Source organism: Nipponia nippon, unplaced genomic scaffold (genome assembly GCF_047370975.1).
Source record: "Nipponia nippon isolate SJK-2023a ecotype South Korea unplaced genomic scaffold, ASM4737097v1 scaffold_13, whole genome shotgun sequence".
Taxonomy (NCBI): domain Eukaryota; kingdom Metazoa; phylum Chordata; class Aves; order Pelecaniformes; family Threskiornithidae; genus Nipponia; species Nipponia nippon.
Genome location: NW_028262324.1, coordinates 11,502,150 through 11,529,182, shown reverse-complemented (window position 1 = coordinate 11,529,182; position 27,033 = coordinate 11,502,150). Strand labels below are relative to the sequence as shown.

At 43.7% G+C, this 27,033-nt stretch overlaps 1 protein-coding gene across 2 annotated transcripts in view; it reads right to left on the bottom strand.

Moving 5' to 3' along the window:
* The window catches only part of TOP1 (DNA topoisomerase I), a 69,544-nt gene extending 44,596 nt beyond the window's left edge, over positions 1 to 24,948 (bottom strand). Inside the window, exons 1-2 of one of the 2 annotated variants that reach the window (XM_087749810.1) lie at positions 24,600 to 24,948; positions 23,926 to 23,950 (exon numbers count right to left, since the gene is read on the bottom strand). In XM_087749810.1, coding sequence (XP_087605936.1) covers positions 23,926 to 23,950; positions 24,600 to 24,933 — 359 coding nt within the window. In that variant the 5' untranslated portion in view covers positions 24,934 to 24,948. The remainder of the gene's footprint in view (positions 1 to 23,925; positions 23,951 to 24,599) is intronic. The other variant, XM_087749812.1, reaches the window with a different exon arrangement.
* Between the last annotated feature and the right edge of the window lie 2,085 nt (positions 24,949 to 27,033).

Sequence of the window (27,033 nt, the reverse complement as noted above, 5' to 3'; positions counted from 1 at the left end):
AGACCATTTACTCAACAAATTGCAGCCTTTTTACTATTTAGGCTGATTTCCTTCTCACCTGTTGTGGTGCAAGAGTAAGCAAAGCAAAAAGACTTTGTATGACCTAAATGAAACAATTTTACTAATTTTTCTCCTCCCCCACAGGCTCTCCTCGAAAGTAGTCAGCTTAAAACTGCACATCATCAGAAAAAGACCTCTTACTTGCAAGTTACTCAAGTTTTCTCATCGATTACCATTTATTTTGCCAAATCATGTTACTTTTGGAGTTTTAATTTCTTATATGCTGGGTGTAAAAAGACTACTATTAAAATTATCAAGGTTCAGTTGCTGAAGTCATGCCAAGAAGGGCAAAAAAAATTCAAACACGTGAATGCAGTTCAGGGTATCTACAATACTCTTCATCTTCCTGGCAAAGAACATGTACTTCTGCCTTAAGCATCTGATCAAAATGGTTTAGTGTTGTACTAACTTTACCAATATATAGATTATATCAGCAAGTAGAAAGACTGTAACATTTAGTCATTATCTAAGATCTTTTAACATGAATAGTGATGGGGTTAGCAGATTACCTAAACAGGCAACGGTAATCCCACATGTACAGGTTGCTCTGGGAGGTTCTGGTCAATTTTATAAACTGTCCACCTGAGAAAGCAACTACTGTGCAGGGATGAAAACACGCATCTGTAGACCCCATTTGGCTCAGAAGAGCAACCATACGGAGCAAGTGGCATGGTCTCAGGCATAGGGGACCATGATCCTCACCATTAGACAGGTTATGACTTTGGACTAGTCATCTGACTTTACATGTTTTGATTTAACAATTTTAAAGGTATGTACAATAATCCCACCTAACCAGTCTGGAAGAGGTTTAAACTTTTCTAAAATATTTGTATTGCAATAGGAGGAAGTCACAGTATGATCACGGTGTTCCAGTAATTGATGGCACTGTTTCTGGAGTTTGTTTAAATGGATTGCCATTGCTGTAGCCCAAAAAAGGGGGAGGAAAAACTAGTGGACAGAAAACAGAACTGCATCCAGGTATCGGAGACAAGACACCACCTTTCCCAATAAGGCAGGGCAGACTGGGGGGGCGGAGAGAACTGGAGGTATGAAAGATACAGAAACTGGAAAACATCTATATGCAGCTGGAAGTGTCAAAAGCAGAAAAACATATCCAGAAGGCATTGTTCAGAGAGATGTGACTGTACTGTAGATGATACTCTGGAGCAGAAAACCATAATCTAAAATAAACTTCCCATGTGAAACTGGATGTGTCACTTACTGGCCCTATTTACGCAACTACAGAATACACATAAAACATTTACCCTGGAAAGGTACTGCAGGTCTGTTTGCTGTGCTGTTTTATTTCTCCAATAACTGACTGCAAAACATTTGGAATCCTGAAATGAGAGTTACTGAAACAGAGACCATGATTTGAGTCCCCCATAACCATTACCTGGATCAGAGTAACTCACCAGACTCAAAGTGAGAATCAACATCATCACCTACTCTAACAGAAACAGAGTTTGGGGAAGCAATGTTTCCCAAGCATGAAATTCAATAAAAGAAGCACGACCTGGGTTTTCAGTAGGTGTCAAGAAAGGAAAGCAACTACAATGATACTGAAACAAGAGTGCTGGGCCTCTGCTTCCTCATTCAGAGCGCCAGGCTTAATGGCACAGATATACCTTTCAAAAGCAACTTGACATCCAACCCTTTACCAGTGTTGAAAGACATCGCCACAATCAGCGTTGCTACAGAAAGCTATTTCTATATCCTTAAAAATCCTTCTTGAAGTCAAATTCAAATGAAGTGCAATTACTGTACTATCACAAGCTTATTTCACTTCAGGTGCATCACTCGGTCAGATGCTCCAGTTCAGGGAGGCTGACACTTCAACAGTGCTCACTGTTTCCCTCCATAAACCAGAATAAAAACTGAGTTTTATAGTTTACTGCAAAACAATAAATTAATTTTGACTAAGCATAAGGAGAACACACAAAGCAGCTCTTGGTTGTGAAGCTTCAGATCCTCAGGCATTCGTTTTCCAATCATACAAGGGAAGAAACAGAAAAAAAGAAGTGTGAAAGCTTCATGAAAAGGGAGCCTGGAAGAGTACAGCAGAATAACCAGTTTATCCTCTCTAAGGCAGGACTTCATTACTAAGACGCCAGAGCGCATTCTTCCTTTTTCTAAGGGTTCACATGAAGAAATATATCATCACTGAATAGATTTGAGTCAACCTATTTTCCAGGCTACAGGTACTCCCAGACAAAACTCCTTCCGAGCCAGAATGGACCACACCACACAGTATCCAATTCTGCCAAAGCTTGAAGATGTAGTACTTTTGATAAAAACAGAGTAAAATCTATGACCTTACAACCCCTCTCCACACTTCAACAGTTATTTGAGGCAAAAGATACTACAGGAACAGACAGATATTGTGCCTTTTTCCTTAAAAGGACTGTGCTGGGAAACTTGGCTTCAGAACAAGACAGACCCCTTAGTTACTGCATTCTTGATTAATCTCATAATTTAAAAGGCCTGTATTCCTTGCTGTTGAACAGAGGGAAAGGAAGAAACTTGTGGAATTACTTGGTGATGAATCTTGACAGGGATACATAGATGGATAATTGTCTCCAGCCATTCTCCATCCTTTAGAATAGCTCCTACCAACTTCTTGAGAAGTTCCACTTACTCTCCAGCAAAGTTTTATTATGCAAGCAAGAATCTTACACAGCTTTTTAAAAACATAAAAAGTTTGCAAAACGAGATCAAGGCACCTTCTGCTCCACTGAAACCCCGGGGTAACTTCAATCTAAAGAAGAGAGGTAAACAATGTGACAGGACTGCTAACAGTTAGAGCTCAGCAGGCACAGGACCAAGTCTGCAAGCTAAGCTGTACACTCATTTATCCATCCCAAACTTTAAAAGCTTATCATGGATAGGTTAAGGAGGCCAGAAAAAAAAAGTCACAGACTAATCACTCTTATCTTGTGTGACTGAAGCCTCTGGGACATGAAATTAACCTGAAAGAAACGTCATCGCTAGCATTTCATCACTCTAAACCAACCTGCAGAAGCTGGGGAGGTAAGCAAGACGTGCTGCAAGAGCTTATTCGGAAAGAGAAGGACAGATACTCTTTAGTGCACTTTTTGAGCCCTTCAAATCTTTTTCAGCCACACTGGATTAATTGCTTATCTTCTGTGCGCCTCACTTTCTCACTTGCTGGGAAGTACCTAATATTCTGCAGGTAATTAATGCTTAAGTAATTGAGATAGTATGTGGTATAAAGGGATGCTGACCTTAAGAAACTGCCACACTGCAAGCTTTTTGCAGCAAAACAACTAATGGTGTAGACAGCAGCAGCAAGTTTAATGACCTGTCAGTGCCTTCTACATGGCCTCTTCTGAAAGAGGTGGCACGTTCAAAAACGCCTATTCTGCAGCAGATCTTAGTTGCTGTGTAACAAATGCATGAAATCACTGCAAGCAGAACTGCAGTAGACAAAATTACACAAAGGACAAGACTGAGGAAGCCTTATAAAGCATGAAAATACATGTTTGATCAGTACAGAAAGGCTAATTTAATAGCTGCTTCTTACACATGCCAAAGGGCTCCCAACTGAGAGGCAACAATGAAGTTTCAATCCATTATTTGCATTCAAAAAACAAAAGAAGTCCAATGTGAACAGAAACATGTGTTTCCAGGGATTCCCAAGATGTAAAACATTCTGCTGTAACTGTATAAATAAGAGTCACAGACTGAAACCCATTAGTATGTTTCCACTAACAAAGCAGAATAAAACAGAACAGCAAGTTAAAACTTCAGGGAAAGGACCAGCATCAGCGTTCAGCTTAAAATGCTGCTGTGCTGGCATGGGAGAGAGGAAACTCCAGAGTAGTTTCTTAAGGAAACAAGATAAGAGCAACCCTGTTCTTGTCCGTAGTAATATTTGTTCTTATAAGGCTACACTCTTTTAAGAGTAGAAATACTTACTTTCCATAGCCTCCTCCATTCAGAATTTGAGTACCTTGCATACTAGCACTCTTCCCTTCCCTTACTGGGGTAGAAACAGTTTCAGCAGTTTTTTCCTGGTGCTTTATGAGTCTACACCCACATGAATAAGCAAAGTTATGCACTGCATGTACATCTTTAAAGAAGCAGCAAAACTGAAGATACACTTTTGCCTCAAGTTTCAAAAACCATGGCCTATCACATTTCTGCACATCAGGAGGCCAGGATGAGGCAGAGACCAGGATCTCTGGAAAAATCCACGGTGAGCACTGCGGGACTCAGGAAAACTCCAGGACACCTCAGAAATAAAGCCGTGTTGGAAGCACATGCAAGTTTACATGGTATCTGCCCAGTTCACTCCTAGTTGTCCTGTCCAACAATTGCCTTGCTTTCAGTTAGCGCTTATTCCTCCTCCTCCCACCTCAAACTGGCCCAGAATGACCTTCCACTGCCAGTGAAGGGGTCCAAACAGGATAGAGAAGTGGAAAGCAAGGCAACTGTAGCAGCCAGTGACCCTTTCCAAAGCCAACTCTGCCTGTATCTGAGTATCGCAACCAGATCCAAAACTGCAAAAGAGCAAACAAAGGACAGCCACAACAAGCCTGAGCTTCGTTGCCTCTCAGATTTCAAAAGCCTTATCCTCTGTACAACTAAATCTGTATTCCAATTTGCTAATACACATATATACGGGACTGAGGCCCTGGAGGACTTATGGGTACATAAAGTGAATGTTGCTGATGGGAAACAGCTGTTATCAATCAGCTCAGGGAAAAAATTTTTGCATAAAAAAGTAGTTACAGGTACATTCCCTGTGGATTTCTTTTAGAACCACTAATACCAAACAATTTTTACTAGAGCATCTCATCTCAGGCTTTTCCAAATTCGCACCCGTTTCCTTCCCACTGTGCAAAATGCAGTTACCATAACCGGCACAGCAGGAAGGACGGACTCACCGAGAAAGCCCGGACAATTGTTCACAAACCAGTCTAGCATCCAGGAATGTAAAACTAGTTCAAAATTGAGAGAAGGTAAAATTTAAGGGCATTCAAATACATAATGCAAAGGGGACTAATCTCACTTCCAGAGTTAGAAAGCAACGAACCTTTAGCACAGAAACCGTCACGGGTGCTGCCACACACAGTCTTCTCTCGGGAAGAGACAAAGGGATGTACGCGCCTCACCGGAGACAAGAACTGCCCAGGGTCACCCGCAAGTCTCTCAGGAGCAAGACCCAGAGGCACTCACGCCTCTGATCGCCTTCTGCCCTGGTTCTCCCAAGTGTCTGCTACAGCAGGGCAATTACAAGATTTACAGTCATGTTTAGACTTCGGAGCTATCAGGGACTGCAGAAGATAACCTATCCCTTACTTCAACACAATCTAAAACAAAGTGGTTCACTTAACCCTTATTTTTCTGGTTTGCAGGAATTTTCTTCCTTAAGGAGCTCTTGGCTAGCAGTTTGGGCTGCGGAATTTTTGGGACAACACATTGCTCTTCATCAATCCTCTCTCGTGAAGGATGTGCAAGCCAGGGTGGATGGAAACACTCACTTTTGCTCAGCCACGAAGCCCGCTTACACCAGAGACGCTTTTGCTCTTTGGCTGCTTCACAGCTCGGAGAACCCCAGCTTCTGCTCAGCTGTAGCATAAGAATCAAGCCTAGACCTTAAGCGAGGAGTGCAGTGACTGTGCTCCTGCCTGCATCATCGCCGTCACAGGTAGGTGGGCTGAATCATCTTCTAGAGATTTTTGACAAAGAATTGCCCAGGGAACAGCTTTGAGAGTTACTTCAGTAGACTGGGTCAAGTGCAAAGAAAATCTTTTGGTGCAATCTGTGACAAATTCACACTGCAGACAGAGAACTTCATGTACTGTACTCCATCCGTAGACTGAGTCAGTGCCCCTAGCAGAAGGTTTTTCCGCCTCCAACTGCTCTTTGTACCATCATTAGAAAGGTGCAAACAACACAATTTGTGATGCAAAGTCAACAGCTGCTTACTGCATGCAAACTTTCAAGACAGGTGAATCAAGAGACAATAAGGGCAAACAACTGTAAATCCCAGTCCTTAGAGAGGATAATAGAAACTTCAGCTATATTAGAAAATAAAGTGATTGATATTATTTTTGGGGCATAAGAGAAAAGTTTCAGTTCTAAAAACTGCACTAGCCAACAGGAAAATTGCTGTGTTGTCAGGAATAGTTACACTGCAATGATGTCAACCAGAAAAATATTTTCACTTGCTAACTGTGTAAATCACTAGCATTTTTGGATTCACTAAAAAGAAGTTTGTAAAGACTCCCTGAAATCCTGACACTTCCTCAGTGCAAGAGTGATGTCTCAACAGTAGCTCACACAGAGCCTGCATTCGCACCAACACCACACGAGGACAGGGCTGGCATGCTTGACTATCCTGGGTTTGACCCAGAACGAGGGCTCCCTGCAAGCAAAAATTTTACAGAAGATCAAAAAAAAAGCAGTTGCATTGCAACGCTTCTCTTGCAGCAGCCGATGACCAGCCTCCTGTCAGCAGTCAGGATCACACACAGTTTATACACATGGGAGTGGTACAGGCTGTGCTCAGTGTCCTCAGCGGAGAGGCTCTAATGGCATTTGTTCAAAGCCTTTTATTAACCATCCCTTGACAACATGATGTGGCTTTGGCCAGTGCCGGTCTCTTGCTTGCTGTAGGGAGGAAAGATTTGAAGAGGCAGCACCCTTGGGAACAACATAAGGCCTCCGCAATCCTCGGTATTAGAGCATAAATCAAGTCTGCAAGACAAAGTAGTTGGTACAATCTTGAAATCACCTCTGCCAAGCTGGACTGCTGCTGTACATGCTGGAGTCAGATATTTCTCCTACTACTTGTTGAGTATCATGCCTACTAAGCTGAACTGATGGGGGAAGCATGGCCCAAGTTTTTATAAAAAGTTTGTTTCAGAAGTCCAGGCACTTATATTATTTTTATCACACTCAAGCTGGTTCCTCACTGTAGGAAGAACTCCCACATTGATTCCAGCTGGTGGTTTGTGTGTGTTTGTTTTGTTTTTTTTTTAAATATATCTACAATCATTTCTTTCAAGTATAGGGCTGCACTGGATGGATACAGCCTGATTTCACCTCTGTTCCCATTGCGGCGGGTGAGTTAAGTGATCACTCACCCACGCCAGGCTAATTCCAACAGTTGTCTGCAAGCATCTTATCACCGGAGTCAGCTTTGCCACAAGTCCCACTCCCAGGAGAAGGGAGGGAATGCAATTCCCCTGCCTTAAGGGGACATCACTGCAATTAGCATACAAGAAGAAACCTGCTTCTAGCTAAAATACACAAGAAAGGAAACAAAAGGTAAATGCTTAAAGACAGTTGAGATTTCTGCACTTTGAGCTGTACTCTAGAGTCTTCTGAAAGGGATAGAGTACACAAAAAGAAGCATTACTGCAGCGGTGTAGGTCACAGTAGCTTTAAAAGTGAGTTTTAAAATAAGGGTATGATTGCAATACTTAAATGACTACTAAGTACAGCTCCTAGATATGGTGCACCAAATTTCACTGGAAGTCTTCAATTTACATCAGTAGGCATGAAATGTTACTTTAAGTCACTGATTTTAATCTCATTATGCACCTGTAATCTGTTTATTTTGTTAAATCCAGGTCAAATCTCACTAGCTGGCAACTGCTAAATCACACTGATACAGACACCTGAATATAAAATATAACCTGTTAATGCAGGATAACATGCTGCGGTTACTTTATTATGCACAACAAACTCCAAATTTTTTCAATTAAAAGAGCTCCACACAATATATTATCAGTTTGGTGAGTTTCTTTGTTGGGCCTTTTTTTTTTTTTTAACTAATGGCTTGCATCTTTGGATGGAGATCAGAATGTTATTAAATGCACAGCCAACGTTTTCAGATTCCACCTTATGCAAAACTCACACCTGCCTTGAATGACACTTACGAAGGGGAAGAAAAACCATTTGCTTAATTTGTTTCACATCTGAAGTCTATTAAAAGAAAGGAAGCACAATCCTTGGAAATTGAACTGAACCAATTGCTTTTGGTTACCTGGTTCCTCAATTTTAAGAGTAGTCCTTTCTTTACCTATGCAGAAATAACTAGGTGTGAAAAGTTAGCTTTCTTTTTTCAGCTTTCAAATGGCTTCCACTATCACAGTCACTAAACGAGCTCTTTAAACTGAAGAAAATATGCTGCAGGTGCAGAGAGTCATCAAAAGTTTGTTTATCACCACACTTCAAACTCCAAGTGCTTAACTAATGACTTCCATCATATCAGAGGTTCTGCTTTACAACTGCTGCAACACGATCACACTCTCTACTTTTCAAGTTTTCTTAACATGAAACCTAACATTATTTAAATATTTTAAGGGGTTGGTTGGTGAGAGGGTTAGAAACATACTTGAAAAAACTATGAGCACTACAGAAACAACCACAGGGATTCATTTCTTATTCCTCTTTAATATAACCCAAAATGAGAAAAACAAATGATATAGCTTATTTTCAGAAGTATTGCAAGGGAAAAATTAAGCAATACTTCTTTCCACTTGATTATTTGGTGGCAGAAACAGGCAAAGGAAACAAGAGGAACATCTAAGAATATTTACAATCTGATAATTTATTCCTGAATGATTCAACTGTAAGGCTAGGAAAAACTATTTTTAAAAGTTTCTTGGCTGCCAGTTTTACATATGTTAAGACAAATTTTTAAAAGGTTATTGTGATCCTTACTAGAGTCAAAATTAAATCAATACATCTGTTAAAATTGATTATGAATTTTACATGAAAGACTAACACCACCTTGAAAGCTGTAGCCACTCCAGCTGAATTAGTAGTTTGCTCCTACGCAAACAGCCCAGCGCAGCAGCTGTACTGTTCCCTCCTACCCTCCTCTTCCAAGTATTTCAGGCCCGTGCAAGACAAAACCACTCCTGGGAGTGAACGCGCCATCCAGGTACCCCGCAGCAGAAGCAACGCTCGCACTCCTCAGACTCCCTTCTGCTCTATGCAAAAGAGCACAGCAGCCCCAGCGGTTTCTGAAACTGGAATCCCTGAATACATTTTTTGAGTTTGCGTGCATTCCAGTGACACTATTCTGCAAGTTTTAAAGCGTACCAATTTATTTTTTAATTTGGATCTGTTTTACAATTAGCAATTACCTTACTTCGTGTACTCCAGTCCCTAGCAGACCAGAAAAAACTCCCTCTTTTTCCTGTGACCACAATTGCGACCTGTGACCAGCTTTACCTAATACTATCAGATGTAAAAAAGCACCGATACTGAAACGCTGGAGCCTTAAGCTTTCACTAATACATAGTGGTAGTACTAAGGAAAGCCTGTAAATGGGAAAACTACACTATGAGCAGCCTTAATACCACAAGAAAGAATGAATACGAATAACCTATTCTGAAAATCAGCTAATGACACAAGATATTTAATGTCACATGTAGTCCCCAAAACCAACAAGCTGCATGGAGAGATCAAGATATCCCTGGAGAAAGAGATATAATAAAATTGAAAGTCAAGTCACAGCTTGTAACAATAATGCTTCTCCTAGTGATGGTGTGCTAAATACCCCAAATTTGTTGGAGACATCAGAAGCTCAACCTCGTTTCCTAAGGACATTTGTTTGCATCTTCAAGAGGTGAAACAGTTCAGCAGTCTCTGCTCAAGTCTCTAAGACCAGAAAAACAATTCAACATAGGTTTTCACAAGAGACTTTAAAGGAAAGGTACCAGTTACCTTGAGATTAGAATATAAAACAAGATACTTTCTGCCACTACAGTCTCTGTGACAAGTACTGGAATCTTGTCTGCTAGCACCTTACAGTAACACCTTGATACAGAAACTGCAATTTTTTTAAGCGAAAGCAATAACCACAGACAAGTAAAACAAGGAGGCAAGTTGCTAATACCAACCATCACATTCCCAGAAAAATCTTAACTCCGCTACAGTGAAAAGTGTGCAGTTCGTGTCAAGTCGAGCATTTGTTCCATCAAGGAGCGTGTTAGAAATTGCCTTGTGAACTACACGCACATCTGACATACAAGAGTAATTCTGGTTTGATTAGGCGCAGGGGAAAGCTGTAGTGACCAACATGGAGGAACATCATTTGACTCGGTGTACACAGACGCTTGACAACTTATTTCTGTACTGACGCCTTTTTGGAGTACCAATCTCCTCAAGTAATTTGATCTGAATTTAGTTCTCTCTGTAAATAAGCCCATTCAGATCACAGGATTTGGGAAATCACACACCTGTAGTTAGCAAAGCGCTAACCACGCTGCCTAATAACATACTATTTAGATACCTGGCAGCGATGGGCAGGAGACAGTTAAGATTTAAGAAATAGCCTATGAGATGAAGAACTGAGCAAGTGCCACAATGCCACCGACTGCAAAACATGGAAATAAGAGACCTATGAGAAACCTTGAAATGACACAAATCTGCATTCATTTGTAAGCCTTCGAACACTTCATGGATGCTTAGAAGAAAGCCCTTCTGACCATCAGATCTTGTCTGAACTGAAAACTAGTGGAAAAGTTACCTTTCCAGTCTCTGGAACAACTATGATAAAAATCACCATTATACTTGTTTGTAGTCCGTATACTACAATTTATTTTTAAATATTTTTCAGTATTGAGGAAAAACAACTAAAGTGAGGGCTTCTTTGACTCTGTTCTCCTATAGAGCTAATTGCCAAAGACTAATTCCAGTGCTCTGCTAAGATCAAACTGTTAATACACACAAAAAGACTCTATAAAAACTCGGCTTAGGAAAAAAAAAAAAGCGTATTTATTTCAGCTCCATTCAAAAAGTAAATATTTGCCATGTACGAGTCAGTAGACTTCTTCCCTAGGACTTCTCTATAAAAACGAAAATGAGAAGTGTTCCTTTCCCCAGCTCAATGGTCCTCCCAAAACACAAACACGGTGATGTTATGCAAAGAGGACTCCTTGAACTGCACACTAACAAGTTCCCTTTGGGATTTAAGGTTTCTTAGGCTGGATTAGAGTCTGAGCGAGAGGCTTCTATGCCTGGGTGGATGGGTGGGGTATTTGCAAAAAGGGAGAAAAAAAAACACATAAACTTAAATTAAAAACAAACTAATTCTGTCATTAATAAATGAGGCTCACATCTGTTTTGAACACTGTTTCATGTTCTTGTGAAATACAGCTACAGGGGACTCATTTCACAAAACAATGCTCCACAGCTTCATTCTCTATAAAGGAATCCATTTAAAAATACACACTTTAGCTTCAGTACACCAAGACCTTGTAAACCTCCCAATCCTTTGGAAACATGGCCAGGGCATTAGTATTGTCTCTCGTTCTCACCAAGTACACTGATGAGCGACGGGCAAAGCCCAAGCACAGATCAGTTCCTAGGAGATCCAACCCGCCCTCTGAACTAGCTATCCCTGCTGCCAACAGCAAATGTAACCTGTTTGCTGAACTGCACGCAGACCAGATTCAGTTGGTGTGGAAGGACAGCACCAGCAGCTTGTGGGGGGGGAAAATATCTATCAGATTCCTGAAAGAGGCAAATATTGTACCGGATGAATGCTGTAAGAGAGGCTTACTCACGAACAGAGAAAGACAGAATATTTTAACTCAGGCTATGGTTCAACAATAAATTCACTTTTTCCTCTACACAGATGAGCTCGCGCTTTGACAGTGATGGATAGCAAAACCATAAACTGAAGGTTATGCATCACTGGACAAGAGCCTCAACAACACGGCTGGGCAGGAGGCAAGGGGCAAACATGTTAGACACAGAAGGCAATGCCTGAAGAATGACAGCTTTACACCTCCATTTATGAAACAAGAAACTGATGGACTCATCAAATAAAGCACTTTTGCCTAAGATTCAATTTAAGAATTAAATCACTGGGATAGCCCGTTTCTTGCTAGCTGCAGTCTCCAACCACTGCAACACAAGCTATGGACTGGGGCAAACCAAACTACATTGTGCTGGGCTCTCCCAGGACCACATGCTGACAACTAAAGAAGCCAAGTGTAGAGCATCAAGTGCCAAGCTGTACTTTCCTCTTTGTATCTAGACAATTAGAAGAGTCTAAAACCTAGAAAGAAGCTTCCTTTAGATACAAGTGATGCTGAATAAGCCTACTTGAGGATAAAAGAAAAACATTGTTTATGACAGCTACCAAACTCCAGAGAGCAGCATATTTTAAATTAGAAGACTGTATCTACTCACAAAAACAGGTATTTCAAGGACAGCTTGCTTATGCTTCCCTAATGAAGTGCAGGTGACATACACAGCTATGATATTATGACTCAGACAAGATGCTAGCTCCTCCGAGAGGCTTCCTGCTTTTGGAGCAGGAAGAACGCAGGAGGATATAAGAAAGCAAAAGTTAAAAAGGCTCTTGAAAAATGCATGTTATCCACAATCACGTCCAAAGGTATCCTGGACAGCTAGAGAGACGTTCCAATCTGCTGGAGCAACACAAAGTAACCCAAACACCTACACAGCTCCAGTATGACAACTCGCCAGTAGCAGAATTAACAGCACTGATATCCTGACTCTGATTTGCGCCAGTGTTTGTTTACTAAAAAGATGGATCACAATGACACCTACACCAGGACTGGGCAACGCTGCAGAAGTTAATCAAGGTCACTGTTGTTAAGAGTTCATCTCTTGCATTGTATTTGTAGTCACATGAACCTACTGCCTCTAGATCTGGCAATTTACACTTGTGTACTGGAACACAACTTGCACCTTACTTTTTCTGCCAGAAAGCACTCAAGACTTTTTGCTCTTTATCCCTGAGGTCCACTGTTACCAAACTGATGGAACCTAATCTTCAGTCAAAACCAATGCTAAAAACTAAGTGTCAAGGGGAAACACCAGTAAGGAAAGCTTACTCTGATCCACACATAAAGGGGTTTCCTGTGCACAAGACGCATTACAACAGATACAGCACATTTTAACTGCCTCAATGACATTCTCGGTCCTCAAAAGAAGAGCAGGCAGCTTTTTATTCCCCATCTGGTGGTCATTAACTCTGGAGTACAAACCTCAGGGTACGTCACTAGTACTACTCCATCCCTCCATTTTGTACATGCGGCTTGTGTTGCGATGAATCATACCCTCACATGGATCTCCAAAGAGCTCCTGCTTCCAGTTTCCCAAAAGGCTTGATTAAAATGGAGAGTGCTCGTCTAACTTGTAAGTGTACCTTCTTAGGCAAGTTAAAACTGGTACCTGCCCACCCCACCTGTTTTATCTCTCCAATAATTCATCTTACTCACACACTTGCTAGCATTCACAAACTGGCAGAAGACATAATATGCTCTTCCTATTGCTCAAGGCACAGTTAGGAGACACTCATACCAAGGTGGCATGTATGGTGCAAGAGGCTAACCTGCAAAGTACTTGATACCAGAACCCTGCACACAGAGCAGCAAACCACGGATCTCCCTACTGTAAATCCAGTGATTTTGCTAATTGCAAAACCCAGCACACAAAATTTTAAGTGTTTGTGAAAAAATTTAGTACCATAGAAAAAAATACAGGCTTTAGTTCCCAAGATGAGTTCTGTATTTAAGAAAAAATTACAACGTATGCTAAAACTGCAGAAGCTGCCTTTTTTTTTTTTTTGTACGGCCCTTTGCTAACCACCTCAGTCCTCAGCTCGGGAGAGAATTAAAAATCGAAAATGAAAGTCCAGGTTGGAATTGAGTCTTAGTCCTAACCAGACAGCTTTATATCTATTTCTGTGCTGGAAGAAATCACTCCCACTCTGTTCTTGTTTCTCCACCTCTGAGAAGAGCATAGTACTCCCTCTTCTCCTACTGTGGTGCCTATTTAAACAGCACAGCCTTAGGACAGGATAACAGTGTACAGCACAAAGGACCTTAATGCCAGGCATAACATCCATATGTAACAGAACATCCCTCCCCAGTGCTTTCTGCCGTCAGCTTCAAAAGAGTCTCTCTTCATATTCAACCCTTCATATAGCCTGACCAGAGCACCAAGTAATACAGACTATGCTGATAGCTGGCAAGACAGCACCACACAAAACCAGAAGCTGGAGTAAGAATTGCCAGGTTAGCTACTGATCCCCCTAAGGGCAGAAAGAACTCCATCCACTGCGGAGCAGATGAAGGAAGACAGCCCTCCTACCTGGTTATCAGGTGTCCAAGCCATCTCATGTCACAGACTAGGTAACAGGGTGTCCCCTGCCACATGTATTTTTCTCCTCCTAAAACTCTGCTTGCAGACAACAAAAATAGCAGCCTCTTAGTTGTGCTACCCTAACTCCAGAAATCTCTGTATTTCAGTTAGGAGACCACTACATGTTTCTCAACTCTATCTCCAAATACTCTGCAACAGACACTTACCGTATTTCAAAGGGAAAAAAACACAGAAGGTGAGAGCCCACTTTTCCCTCACCCTCTCCTCTAAAAGGTCTTTTTAGGCCACCTCTCCAAAACAAGAAACTGCAACCTCAGAGGAAGATGAGCAGCTGTTTTTACAAGTCTGGCCGTTGTTCAAATACTGGAATATAAAAGCCTTGAGCAGTAATATGTTGCCATCAATAAAAAGTTCAACTAAAGTACATTGCCCTGGCCCTAAAACACAGGTCATCTATTCCATGCTATATCCAAAGGAAAAACAAAAGAAAAACCACACTGTCATTCAAACTGAGAAGGTGTACAGAAGAAAAGTGGCAAATAAAGGAAGAAAGAAGTCCTGGATAACACTCTACAAGTTCATGTTCTCATGTGTCAGAAACAGTGTTAGGCAATAGATCACAGTAAGTGACAAACGCCAGGAAAAATTAAAAAGCTATCTGTACTTGGGTATTGTTCCGTTCCTATTATCTTCTTGACTTTTTACCATGAAACCACGCCTCTGGTCAATGTCTAAAAATATTTTTAAAAAATTCTTAAAATCATTCCATTTAGACACTGCCACACATCTTCTAGCTGCACCAAACTGACAGACATTTGGATGGAAACAAGACAACTTCCAATCCCATGCAGTATACACTGAGTAGTGGAGTAAGCCCAACACTTCAGAAATGACAAAGCATTTAGTAAAACTCATTCCAGAGCAGCCAGACAAACAGTGCTCATGCATTAGCCCAGTGGGTTTCAGACAGGACAAGCTGTACGCAGTCTTATCCATGTCGAACACGAGACCTCATATTTAATTTGTTCCTATCATTTATTCCCTAACACAGCAAAATGCTCTACTACTGAGGTCCCAGATGCTTGCTGCAGAAATTAGTACGACTGTGCAAATCAGTGATTAGGATTTCAAAATGAGCAATAAGTAGTAAAAGTCACCAGGGTCTTATTTTTATAAAATCATTGAAAAATAGCATTATGGGAGAAAGATGGACGTGTTGAAGAATTGGAACTATGCCTTCATTGAGAATGTAAGAGTCTTGCTCCTCCAAATAAAGTCATACTATCTGCTAAATACTGTGTGTCTATAAGAGACTATGTCAGCTGTATACCGCAGCTGATGAGACATAACAGACACTTAGCTAGTATATCCTCACCATGGAGATGTCTTTAATGGACACAGATATGACCTAGCCAAAGATGAGTTACACAGACCGATCAAAATATTTTTGTGAAGCTACAAGTACACTCCAAGCTTTCCTGAGGCAGAAATCAATCTCTCTTCAGTCATGGAAAGATACAGCCAACTGCAGAATCACCCTGCTGCAGCACTGAATTCCATGAATGTCCATCTGTCTTTAACAGGCAACCATTTATGTTGGGCAGAATTATAAAGGAGCAAATCTTCCTCTTTCGGTGGGCACCATGAAGCTCGGCACTCTGCAATACTGCTAGAGAAGGAAGCCATTGTCTTTATAACACTCCCTTAAAAACCCCTTCTCTGACGAAGGTGTAAGATAAAAATACATACATGCACACCCACACAGCTCACAACTGCACAAAGCATATGGTAAGCTTGTGAACATGAACAAATACATTCATGTCAAAAATGTCGATAAGGAATCCAAACAGATCTACTGATCAGAAGCTTTGTGGGAAGCAACTTTTGGCTCTAAGACTGACAGGTGCCTTCCAATAAAACAATTTCCCAATGGCCTGACGCTGTGCCTTCCTCACCCTCCAATCATCGCAGAAGTTATAGTCTTCAAACTTAAAAAGGGATTTAAGTACTTTGGGTGGAGACACGGGTTGTTTTTCTTGATGAGGTATTGTCTGCTGAGGCTGAATGACAAACACCTACACTAACTTTCCTGCTATGCCTCCCATATTTGAGCCTGCACTGCCCCCATCCCATCAAGATATGCATTTCAGACATTTCCCAGCCCCCATCTCCAAAGATTTCCAAGACAAGAATAAAGTATGCTCAATGCTGTCCATCCTTGTGACTCCTTCATGTTGGGAACTGGCAGTTTCAAAATACACAGCAGCTGTCAGTACAAGTTAATTGTCTAAGCTGACTACTACTGTGACCATCTTCAAGTGAAGCTACTGAGATTTAAGTAACAGCTATGAACAAAGGAAACTTCCCCAAGGTGAAGCAACAGTATCAAATGTAGTATTCACAAGAACTGTCTGGCCATGCCTTCTTTTTCGCGAAGTATGTTATTCTAGCGGACAAGCAGGCCTTGAGATGATGGAAAAACATCACTAGAACTTTGTGTAACACTCTAGCAAATTTGTGAGGCAATTCTTATTTGAACCACCGTCCCTCTTCTACTCAGCTTTCCTCATTACAGGGCTCCAGCTCTATCCTTAGCTATTAATAGGGAACTGATTGCCAAGGTCTCCCACTTCCCCAAAAGCATTGAGCCTGATCACCAGTTGCACTGCAGGATCTCCCAGAATATTGTTTGTTGCCAAGGACTGGTGCAAAACGGTATTTCATATCACCGCTCCTGCTGAGACCACAACACAGACTGAGGTTTAACGAAATCCTACTTTTAGCTCAAAGAAGTCCAAGAATCATTTGAGTTACTTAGATGTCACAAAAGAACAAGTTTCAGGAAGGCCGACTGCAGCTCCATACTCTCCACTTTGATTCTCAAGTCTGGAGCTCTCACTTGTTCATCAGGTGAGTGAGTAGCTACAGAAATCAAATTTACAAACCAAATTTCAACTTGAAAACATGCATGTACGCTCAAGTTTCTAAAGCCAACAGCAGCTTTCTACTGATCTTTCTACCTTGCAGGGTCACAAGAATACAAAATTAACTTCACCCCTTTCTTTTCATGTCACCTTCCAAATGTCCTACCTCTCACTGCGACACCAGAAGATATTACTGCAGTTCACTCTTTATGATCATTAGCTTAAAAAGCAAGCATTCAAGATTAAAATCCTTCTAACTATAAATCTGATTAAATCCACTGGAACTGTTTAGTATTTATGTCAGCCAGGACATTTTGAACAAATGCTGTGCTAAAAATACTGTAGTCTCATACACACCAGGAAACCACTATTACAACTTGTTCAGCTGAACTAGTAAATAGCAGGAGCCTGCAGTAGCAAAGGCTCTCTCTGCTCTGCCCAGAACAGCTCTTCAACACTGTATTAACTCCAGTGTTCACCAGTGACAGGCAGCGAAGCTCCCGAGAGCAGACAGTTAATGGCAGAGTACGGACAGCAGTAACTGGGAATACTGTTTAAAAGGAATAATCCTACTGTAGCCAAGAACTGGGTTTTTTAACTGGTTTTCTAGCTGTTCTTTCAGAAGAACAGGTCGGCAGCAAACTCACTGCTGAAATAAGAACACGTCCATACCCTTCTCCTGTTCTCTTAACGGGAGGAAGCGTTTTGAAATCTAATGATGATACATATTTAAACGCTGACAGTGCTAAACAGCTCGGAACGGAGAGTCATGCAGGGAGAAGGTATGGCTGGGCATATTCGTCATACGCTGCTGTCTCAGTCAAATGAAACAGCCCCAGAAAAGCAAGGTGATACACAGCTATTTCTACAACAAATATCATCTCTCAGATTTGGAAACCTAAAACACAGTCCTTCAAAACTGCAGGCAGGAGCGGAATACATAATGCTAAATAGCATTTTGCTCCCATGCTTTGGAGTGTGAGGTTTTCTATAAAACTTGGGGCTGCTCCCATAAAACTAGCAGCTGCAAAGGCAATTCAATTTAATAAGCCAATAAATATTCCTGAATGACTGCATGTCTTACAAGGATACGAGAAATTATATTAGCACAACCAGCTCAAGCAGACTTGAAAGATAAACTATCCCATCTTGATAAGCCACAGAAAAAGAAATCTGCACTGATTTCTTATGTTAAATTGTCCTTTTCTTAAATAGTCACTGTGTCATTAAAGCCCATCCCTGCAGTCCAATAACAGAAAAGCAGATACACTGTCAGAGCTCCGCTGATTTTAGCGGAACTACAGCAATTTACAACACCAGTAAGAATCTGACCTGGAGCTTCTCTCTAATAGGGCAGTGGCTTGTGCTATTTCAGCAGGTATTACTTTAACAGGAATCCAGTGAAATCATTAACAGAGGGATTTGAGTCAATGAGATGTTAAGTACTTGCTATAATTACATATTATTGCAGTTTCTGCTGACAGCGCAACTCAGGAGGTTGAAATTCAATGAACTATCCAATAAATATCTGAAGTCACAGTTGTAAATGAAATTAAATCTGAATTTGTGTTCAATCACATTTATGAGCTGTGTGCCTAATTTATGTGAAGCCATGTAAAAAACCATACTTCTACATTGGTCCCCTTGTTAAAATTTTTTCATGTTTTACAAAGTAAACAAAGTAGCCCTGATAGCATGTTAATAACAGATATTGCTTAACACTGTACTAAAAGGAAAAACATCTTAAGAAAATCTGCTAGAAGTAGGAAGCACACAGGCCATTAACCCCCCAAAACACATCTTCCAGCACATTTAGGTAATTCTGCTGAGTTTTAACAAAAACAAAAGTTGGCCGCAGCTAGCAGAAATGCATTCAACTCCCCACTCCCACAAGACACGCATTAAGTTTTAACCTGAATGCTGAATGTGTCAGAACAATTAACACAACAGACCTCAAGGTCTTTAGCAAAGCCCTTCTGAGGCTACTGCTGGGAAAATAGATGCAAACAACTTATGTTGCACATGGTATTTAAGAGCAGTGTACCAACAATACATCGATTTACATTTCTGAGAAGTGTCATAAATGATCAATTTGCTCCACAGTACCCTCACTTGTAACGATGTGAAGATTCCTATAGTAAAGCTACGCTGTTGTATTCTACAAGTCCTGCAATAGGTTGCTGTGAACATATTGAAAATCAGTGCTAAAACAAAATTCAGAAATTTTGCAGAGATCGGCGCCTGACGTTAACTACTCCTAAAATAAAAAAGCTAAGTGGTTTCAGACTTAAAACTACCCCAAGTATTGTTCTGAGGCTGTGGGCAGCACTTCTTACAATGCACGCTCATCAGCCAGCACCCCAGCACCGCAGCCTGGAAGTGAAGGCAGGGAGTGACTCAAGGCTTGTGTTGGAAGGAACAAGTCACATTCTTCAGGATTCACATCTCCACGTATCACAGAAAAGGGAAAGGAAATTTTCAGTGGAGATATCAATCTGCATGTAAATACCATTAACTACCTTTTGTATTTTGGATCCCTTGCCAAACATTTGACATTTAAACGCATTGGCGAGGACATGCTCCCAGGGAACTTAGAAGACAGTTTCGCCCTGAGGTGCCCAAGGCACAGATAGGGCACAAGAGTTTACCTTCAAGCTTCCTAACTTCATGAAGTTTGTTTAGTACAGTGGCTCTAACAGCAGCGCTAAGGTACAAAGCCCTATGTCCTCCTTCAAAACACTCTCACCCATCCAGAAGGCACCAACAAAGCAACAGCAGCGAGGAAGAACAAATCCGGTCACCAGCGGACTGTTTCACAACCATTGAAAAATCTTAAGGATCTCTAGTTATGGTGCTTTTCAGTTTGTTAGCATTTAAATCACCCTCACCTTTTGTGCATGCAGCTCTATCACACATGAAACATGAATTTAATGTAAAACACAATGTGCTGAAATTCCTTAACTTGTAACTTAATTTGTTCAGCACTCTTGCTATTTAATTTAAATTGCCCTCTTGCTCATTCCCTTTCATATCTCCACCCTGATATATATACAGAGGTGCCATATGAGTGCTCAGGCCAACATAAAAAAACTGCCAGCTTCTGATAAGATGCTGTACCAGCAAGAGCTTCTTCCCCCCCCCAAAAAAATTCACTGTTAAAGCAAGCCCTTCCTTCAAGCACATTTGACTTCCAGAAGCCATCTCTGTAACGCTGGACAATCAAACCTACACTTGACTCCTGTTAATATACTGTAATGGTTACTACAGTGATACCGGCCTCAAATTGCATTTTAACATTACTGGTCAAGTCAACCAGAGGAAAAACCACCGCTTAGGGTGATGTCTTCGCTTTCTACACAGCACAGTTCCCGATTTTACACAAGTTCTGATCACAGGCTGATGAACAGCCAAGACACTAACAGCAGTTAGTGGAATTTAGTAGCTTTGGAACGCAATTTGCTTATTTTGCAAACAAAAGTAATTTTTATCTACTGCACTCTGCAAACACAATGGGAGAACTGAAAGTCAAGATAAATTGCTTTTAGTCTCAACACTGTCCTCAGTAGTAAGAGATTGTTATGTTCAGCCCTAATAACAAAACTCTTAAAGGCAAAATTCAATAGAATCTAAACAGATTTTGCATCTGAAGTGATCTGCAATTTTACCAAGCGAGAAAAAAAAATCAGAACAATTCCCTCTCTGAACACACAGTTGTAACTCAACATTCACATCTGTGAAGAAGGGGTTGTTTTCAATGACCAAGCTGTACTTGGAAATGACAGTTTTAGACTACCATTTCCCTTCTACAATGCTGAAGACTGCACGGGCGTTACTTGCAAGAAAGGCTTGCTGTTTCAGCACAATATTGTTCTCAGGATGGTTTGCAAACAGGCACTGCTAGGACTGAACATGGAAAATTCTTTGCAGTGCATACTGATACTAAAAATACAGTTAAGGTGAAAAAAATACCCACTATGGCCAAATTAAACAAGAGGGAGAATCTGGATATTGAGACGGAATGCAATTACCCAAGTTGGAATTTGCCCAGGACGCTCTTGCTTGGAGTCATCTGGCTATTTAATGACAAGAAATAGCCAGGAAGACATACTTACTGCTGGCATCCTCTCTCATACCTAACACTACCCTGCTATCAATGAAAGGGGTGTGTAATCAGATCCAAGTTCTTGGCTACAACCAGGGAGCTCCTTGGTGACCTGTAATGGGCCAGCAGATCCACCTCCACCCACAGTACTTCAGCAGCAACAACCGGTGCGATCACCACCGCAGGTAGTATGTCCATTGACCTAGATACGAACATTAGCAACTTCAAAGTGCTTAAGCTGCTCTATTACTGATACACTATCCAGAAGTCACCCAAAACATTCTTTATTAACAAAAATGTTTACTGCTGGTATGTTCAATATTTAGAATGAGTCAGTACCAGCCCCCAGATAAACTTCCCTTCCTCCAAATGTAAAGAGGAAAGGCAGCGTAAAAGGAGGCTTCGGCTCTACTGTTAAGCGCTGCCTAACAATAATCAAAGTACAAACCAATTCTAAACATCTGGGGGGGAAAAAAAAAGTACTTGAGATTCCTACCACCCACTCCTAATCTTTGCCACTAAATAGGATCAAAACAAGAATATAAGAGCTAGAGCCTCACCGCTACGCCTAAATGAGAACCGCTGTTGTCAGATCCGCGCGTGACAATTCCTGACACAGAAGCGCAAAGAACTCCTGTGTAAAGGAAACAAGGCTCGGAGCAAGCAGAGGGGACAGGTTTTCAGCAAGATCAGTCGTGGTCGCAAGGTCAGAGAGGACAGTGTCTATTCCACATTATTCCCTTAACGAGGCTAACAGGGTTACACGCACCTTTCAGCACTGAAAAGGATTTTGGGTTTTAGGGGCGTCTGATCAGTCACAATGATGTTACACGACTGCCATAAAATAATTACAACAGGAGGAAAAAGGTGCCGATACCTACGCTGGTATGGATTTATTAGGTATGCTTGATTTACCAGGAATTCGTTTTTTCCATCAAGGTGTCTTACTTTGAATTTCTGTATCAAATTCCTCCAATACAATGTAGAAATAAAAACTGGATGAGTTTTAAGTGCTGTATGCCTAAAACTCTTAAAAGAACAAAACAGCACATGGCCACAATAGAGGACAAAAATCCCTCTAAGAGGTCCACTGGAAGCTGGAGTGGAAAGGTCAAATATGCATCATTTCCCCTATGTAAATCAGTACATAACTGAAGCTTACCAGGGAGTACTTTTCCCTAAATGAAGATGATCCTTAAGTAAATATTTCCCAGCGTAAGAAGGCTACAAAGTATTCAAATACATGCTTATATTTAAGTTGCTTCGAGAGTTACTCCTGCACTTCTTGGGAAATCCACTGCACCCTTTTTTCTGTTAAGAATTATTCATAGAGCCCTACTATAGATTCAGAATGGAAATAAAACTTCAAAAACTGCATATTCACTACAGCCTGCTCCTATTGCACACGGATAACAACATTTCAATGAACTGACAGAAAGAAAGGTGTACACAAAGGTAGATTTGTAAATATTTACACGCAGTAGCCTACAAAGCAACCAGGCACATGGACATCATCCAGAAAAGCATGCTAAAAATCAGTATATGTCAAGCAGATATCTTCAACCATTTTTTTGCCCTCTACCACCTCACCAGTCAGAGGACAGCTCAGAGTTCCTTATGCACCCCAAACGGTGACAATAACACATACACACAAAGGTAGGCTGTAGGTCCTCAACTTCCCTCCACCCTGCTTAAGCCCTTCAAGTTGGTACCTGGGGGGGGGGGGGGGGGGGGGGGGGATTGCAATTAACTTGCTTCCTAGAAAAATGAATAAGCAATCAGAAAAAGTTAGCAGCCATCAGACTGATTAGAAAAGATAATATTATATGTGTGTGTATATATATATATGAATATAAACATATATAGACATATAAGTGTATTATATTCATATATAAATATATACATATATATAAAACTACAGGACTCCTATAATGTTTCTGAACAAAATGAACAGTTAGCTTGCAGACTTTCTGAAGTGATGCTGTCTACCTTTCTGGAATTGTCTACACTGTTGGTTTCGGTTTTTTTTTTTTTTTTAATGTGGGCTTTTATTTTAATTAAAAAGCCCCACCCAACAAGGTAAAGTTACATCAATTAAATAGCAAGGAAAGAAATAAGACTGATCTTAAAATGGATGCAGCAGATTCTTTTAAAGAGCAACATGTTGCAATCACCTTTCATTTTAGGGGAAGGGAGGGATTCCCTGAAAGGAACAGAGACGGGGAGCAGCGGGGGGAGGGAAGCTGCGATAAAAAACGGCTTGGGGATTTATTTTACTTAAAAACTTTGCTTTCCCCTCCGTTAAGAAAGGGCTGGGGGCCGGGGATCGCCGCCCGGTGCCTCTGTAGAAGGCTCCTCTCCGGCAGCTCGGGGAGGAGGAGAAGGAGAGAAAGCCACACAGAAGAGAGGAGAAAAAGAAAATGGCGCAGAGACTAAGTCCCGACCGTCGACAAGGCGACTTTCCAGGGAGGAATCGGGGCCCAAAGGGGACCCCGGGAGAGCCGATGGGCTCGGATCGGGGGCCTCCGGTGCCCCCACTAGGGGAAGCGGGGGCCGGGGGGGGCCGAGGCCGCCGGGAAAGGGGGGCTTTTGGCAGCTCGATGGGAACAATGGGGCCGGTGAGCGCGGAGCCGGGACTTAGTCTCTGGGACGCCATGTCTGTGCGCGGCCGGCGCGGCGAGGCGAGGGGCGCGCCGGGGCCACACTCACCGTTCGCTCGGAAATCCGCCTCGATCTGCGGGGAGAGGAGACAGGGAGAGACCGTGAAAAACGCCGTCCCGCCGGGGGATTTTTTTTTTTTGGGGGGGGGGGGGGGGGGCTGGATTCTTCCCCCCTTTCCTTCGTTCTCATTTTTAGGGAAATTAAATATCAAATGAGAAACGACCAGCGCGATGCAGAGAGTGCTCTCCGTGGCGGGCGGTCAGGGTGAACCGTCCCCCGGCACCCTCACAGCTCCTAGGGTGACCCCCTCCCCCCCAGAGGGGATCGAGCCAGGGAAGGCGGCCAGCCGCCCCCCTCCCCTTCTCCCAGGCAGGGGGTCACAGACGAGGCCCCTCTCCCCACCACCGCCCCCCATCTGGGCAGAAGCGGGTCCCGGGGCGGGAGGGGGGGGGGGGCTCGGTGGATGGGGCGCCCAGCAGGGCGCGGGGGGGACAGGCCGGGTTGACAGGGCTCTCCCCAGACGCGTGGGCTGCCCCGAGCGGTGGCAGGCGGGGGGCAGGAGCAGGGCACGTCTCCCCTCACTGAGGTTAAAGCGGAGGGGGAGGGCCCAGCCGGGCCCCCAGGGCCGACCCTGAGGGGGAAGTAAGGACCCCGCGGCCTCGGCAGCGAGGAGCCGGGGTCCCCCGGGAGCGGGTCCCCGCGGGCGGTGAAGGGGCGCTCACCTGGGAATCGTTGTGCAGCTGGTCCCCGCTCATGCCGGAGGGCGCGGGAGGCCTGAGGGAGCGGAGCAGGAGGAGAGGAGAGGAGAGGAGAGGAGAGGACAGCCGAGCCGAGCCGAGCCGAGCCGAGCCGAGCCGAGCCGAGCCGAGCCGCGCCGCCGGGGACGCGCGGAGCCTGGACGCGAGGGAGAGCGCAGCCCCTGGCCGCAGCGCGGTTGTGTAACAGACTAAGTCCTGGTTTCGGCGCACTGCGCAGGCGCCACGCCCGCACCGGCGGGGCGGGGCCAAGGCGGGGCCGGGCAGGACGTTGGGGAAACGGCAGGTCGCTGATTTGCATCCGAGCCCCGCCCCCTCGCGCGCGCGAGCCGGCGGGATTTGCATACGGACCCCGCCCCCCCGTGCGCTCCCTCCGAAGGCACCGGACCTGCGCGCTCTGCGCCGGCTCGTCTTTTACATATCCGGTCCCGCCTCTTCCTCCCTCTTCTCCAATCGCGCAGCAAGAGCCGGCCCTCATTTGCATTCTCGGCCCCGCCCCGCCGCCCCCCTTCCCACCCGGCGCATTGTGTAAGAACCCCTGCCCCGCCGTGCGCGCAGTGCGCATGCGCCGCGGCCCACCCCGCAGGCCGCCGGCTGTATTTGCATACCAAGCCTCGCCCCGCAGGCCCCGCCCCCGCCCTGTCAGGGGAGCATGGCGGCGGCCGGCGGCGGCGCGGGCAGCAGTGCGGGCTGCGCGTCCCCCGCAGCCCCCGGTAACCGGCACGGCTACATCGTGAGCGCCCTGCGAGGCCCCACAGCCCCTGCTAAAGGAACGGGCTGCTGGACTTCCTTGGGGGCCTGCGGGCCGTGCCCTGGGCTTGGCCGCGGCCTGGCAGGCCTGCCCCTCACCCCCAGGCAGGGTTTAACCGTCACCCGGGGCTGGACGTCTCCTCACGGCACCCGGGAACAGGTTATGGCCACGCTTATGGCATCCTGGTCAATGCCAGGCAGGGCTGCGGTGCGTGGAAGCACGGACGGTGGTGTCCAGGCTGGGCGACTCCACCTGGGCTGCGTCTTCCCTCCAGAAGGGCTGCTGGTGGGCTTGGGGCCTGGCGGGCCTTCCTCCTGCGCCGGCTCTCCGCAGGAGGAACTCTGCAAGCTTGGCTGAATTACGCCCCTACAGAACCTATGTAAGCACAAACGGCCTGATGTGCGGTTTGATTTTGAGCATTTCAAAATGATGCAGCTGTCAGTTCCCTTTGGCAGGAAAGGAGCCGAGCTTGGTGCGTGCATCTGTCCTGCAAAGAGCCCAAGCGTGTGACTGACCTCTCATTAACTAGTCTGCCTACGTGACTGCATCGGGCTGAAACGCAGAGGCCGCAGTAACCAGGCAGAGACTACATTGTGCTAGGCACTGTACAACTGCCCTGCATCCACGTAAGTGTGATGCTAAGGACGGACGCAGATCAGGCAGGTTTGGGCTGACTTGACTTGTTAAAGTCAAGGACAGCAATGGTGCATTGCAAATAAGAGCTTTCTGCTTTAAAAAGGGATCAGGCAGCAAGATTTTTCTTCCAGTGTAAACAGGCCCTTTAATTTTTTTCTCTCACGAGGAAACAGAGGGTAAAAAGGAAACAAAAGCTTTATTTTCTTTTAGCTAATGTGAGGATGAATCATGTAGCTCCCTAGAAAAACACCCCCCCTGCCCCAACGCAAATCTGAAGACATTTATGTCTGTTCTGCAGCAGCTTTACTAAGGGGGTTTTCTTTTCGGTGTACTAAATGGCAGGTTTAGTATGCATGGCTGGTACATGTCTCACAGGACTGCCTCCAGTCTTCTGCTTGGAGCTTCCAGCCTGTGCTGCAACACAGACTGTACCTTTCCTCAGCTTCTTTACACAACCAGAGCTTTGATTTGACACTAAAATAATCTGGCGCTGCCAGGCTATCTGAAGAGATACATCAAAATGTAAGCAGCGACAGCAGCCACCTATTTGCACTGCATATTTATATCCTGTAAAGGGAAAACTCTGTCGCTTTCTTACAGTCTTCAGAAGAGGATCTGAGGACTTCCTTTTTTTACTGAGAGCAGGCAAATATTTCTGGCTCTAGAGCTGTTTATTATGCAAACTGTTAGATTTTTAAATATAAACAATAAAAAGGCTGTTTCAAACACCTCTCCTGTTGGAAGAGGTGTTTGCCCCCAGCTCACAAGAATGAGATGAAAGGGGGCTTTGCTCTGGGTTTGAGCCCCTCCTCGCTGCCATCCGGGGGTGTAGAGGCTGTGTCCGCCGATGCAGGACAGCCTGGGAGCAGTCTGGCACCTCCAGCTTTGTGCACCAGAGATTCCTAAAAGCCCTTTCTTTGAAGCAGCAATTTCACTTTAAATCTTAGGTATCTCTGTCTCCCCAAGAAGCCTTGCTCAGGTGGCTGTGTGCTGCCACAAGAGAGGCACCGGCTG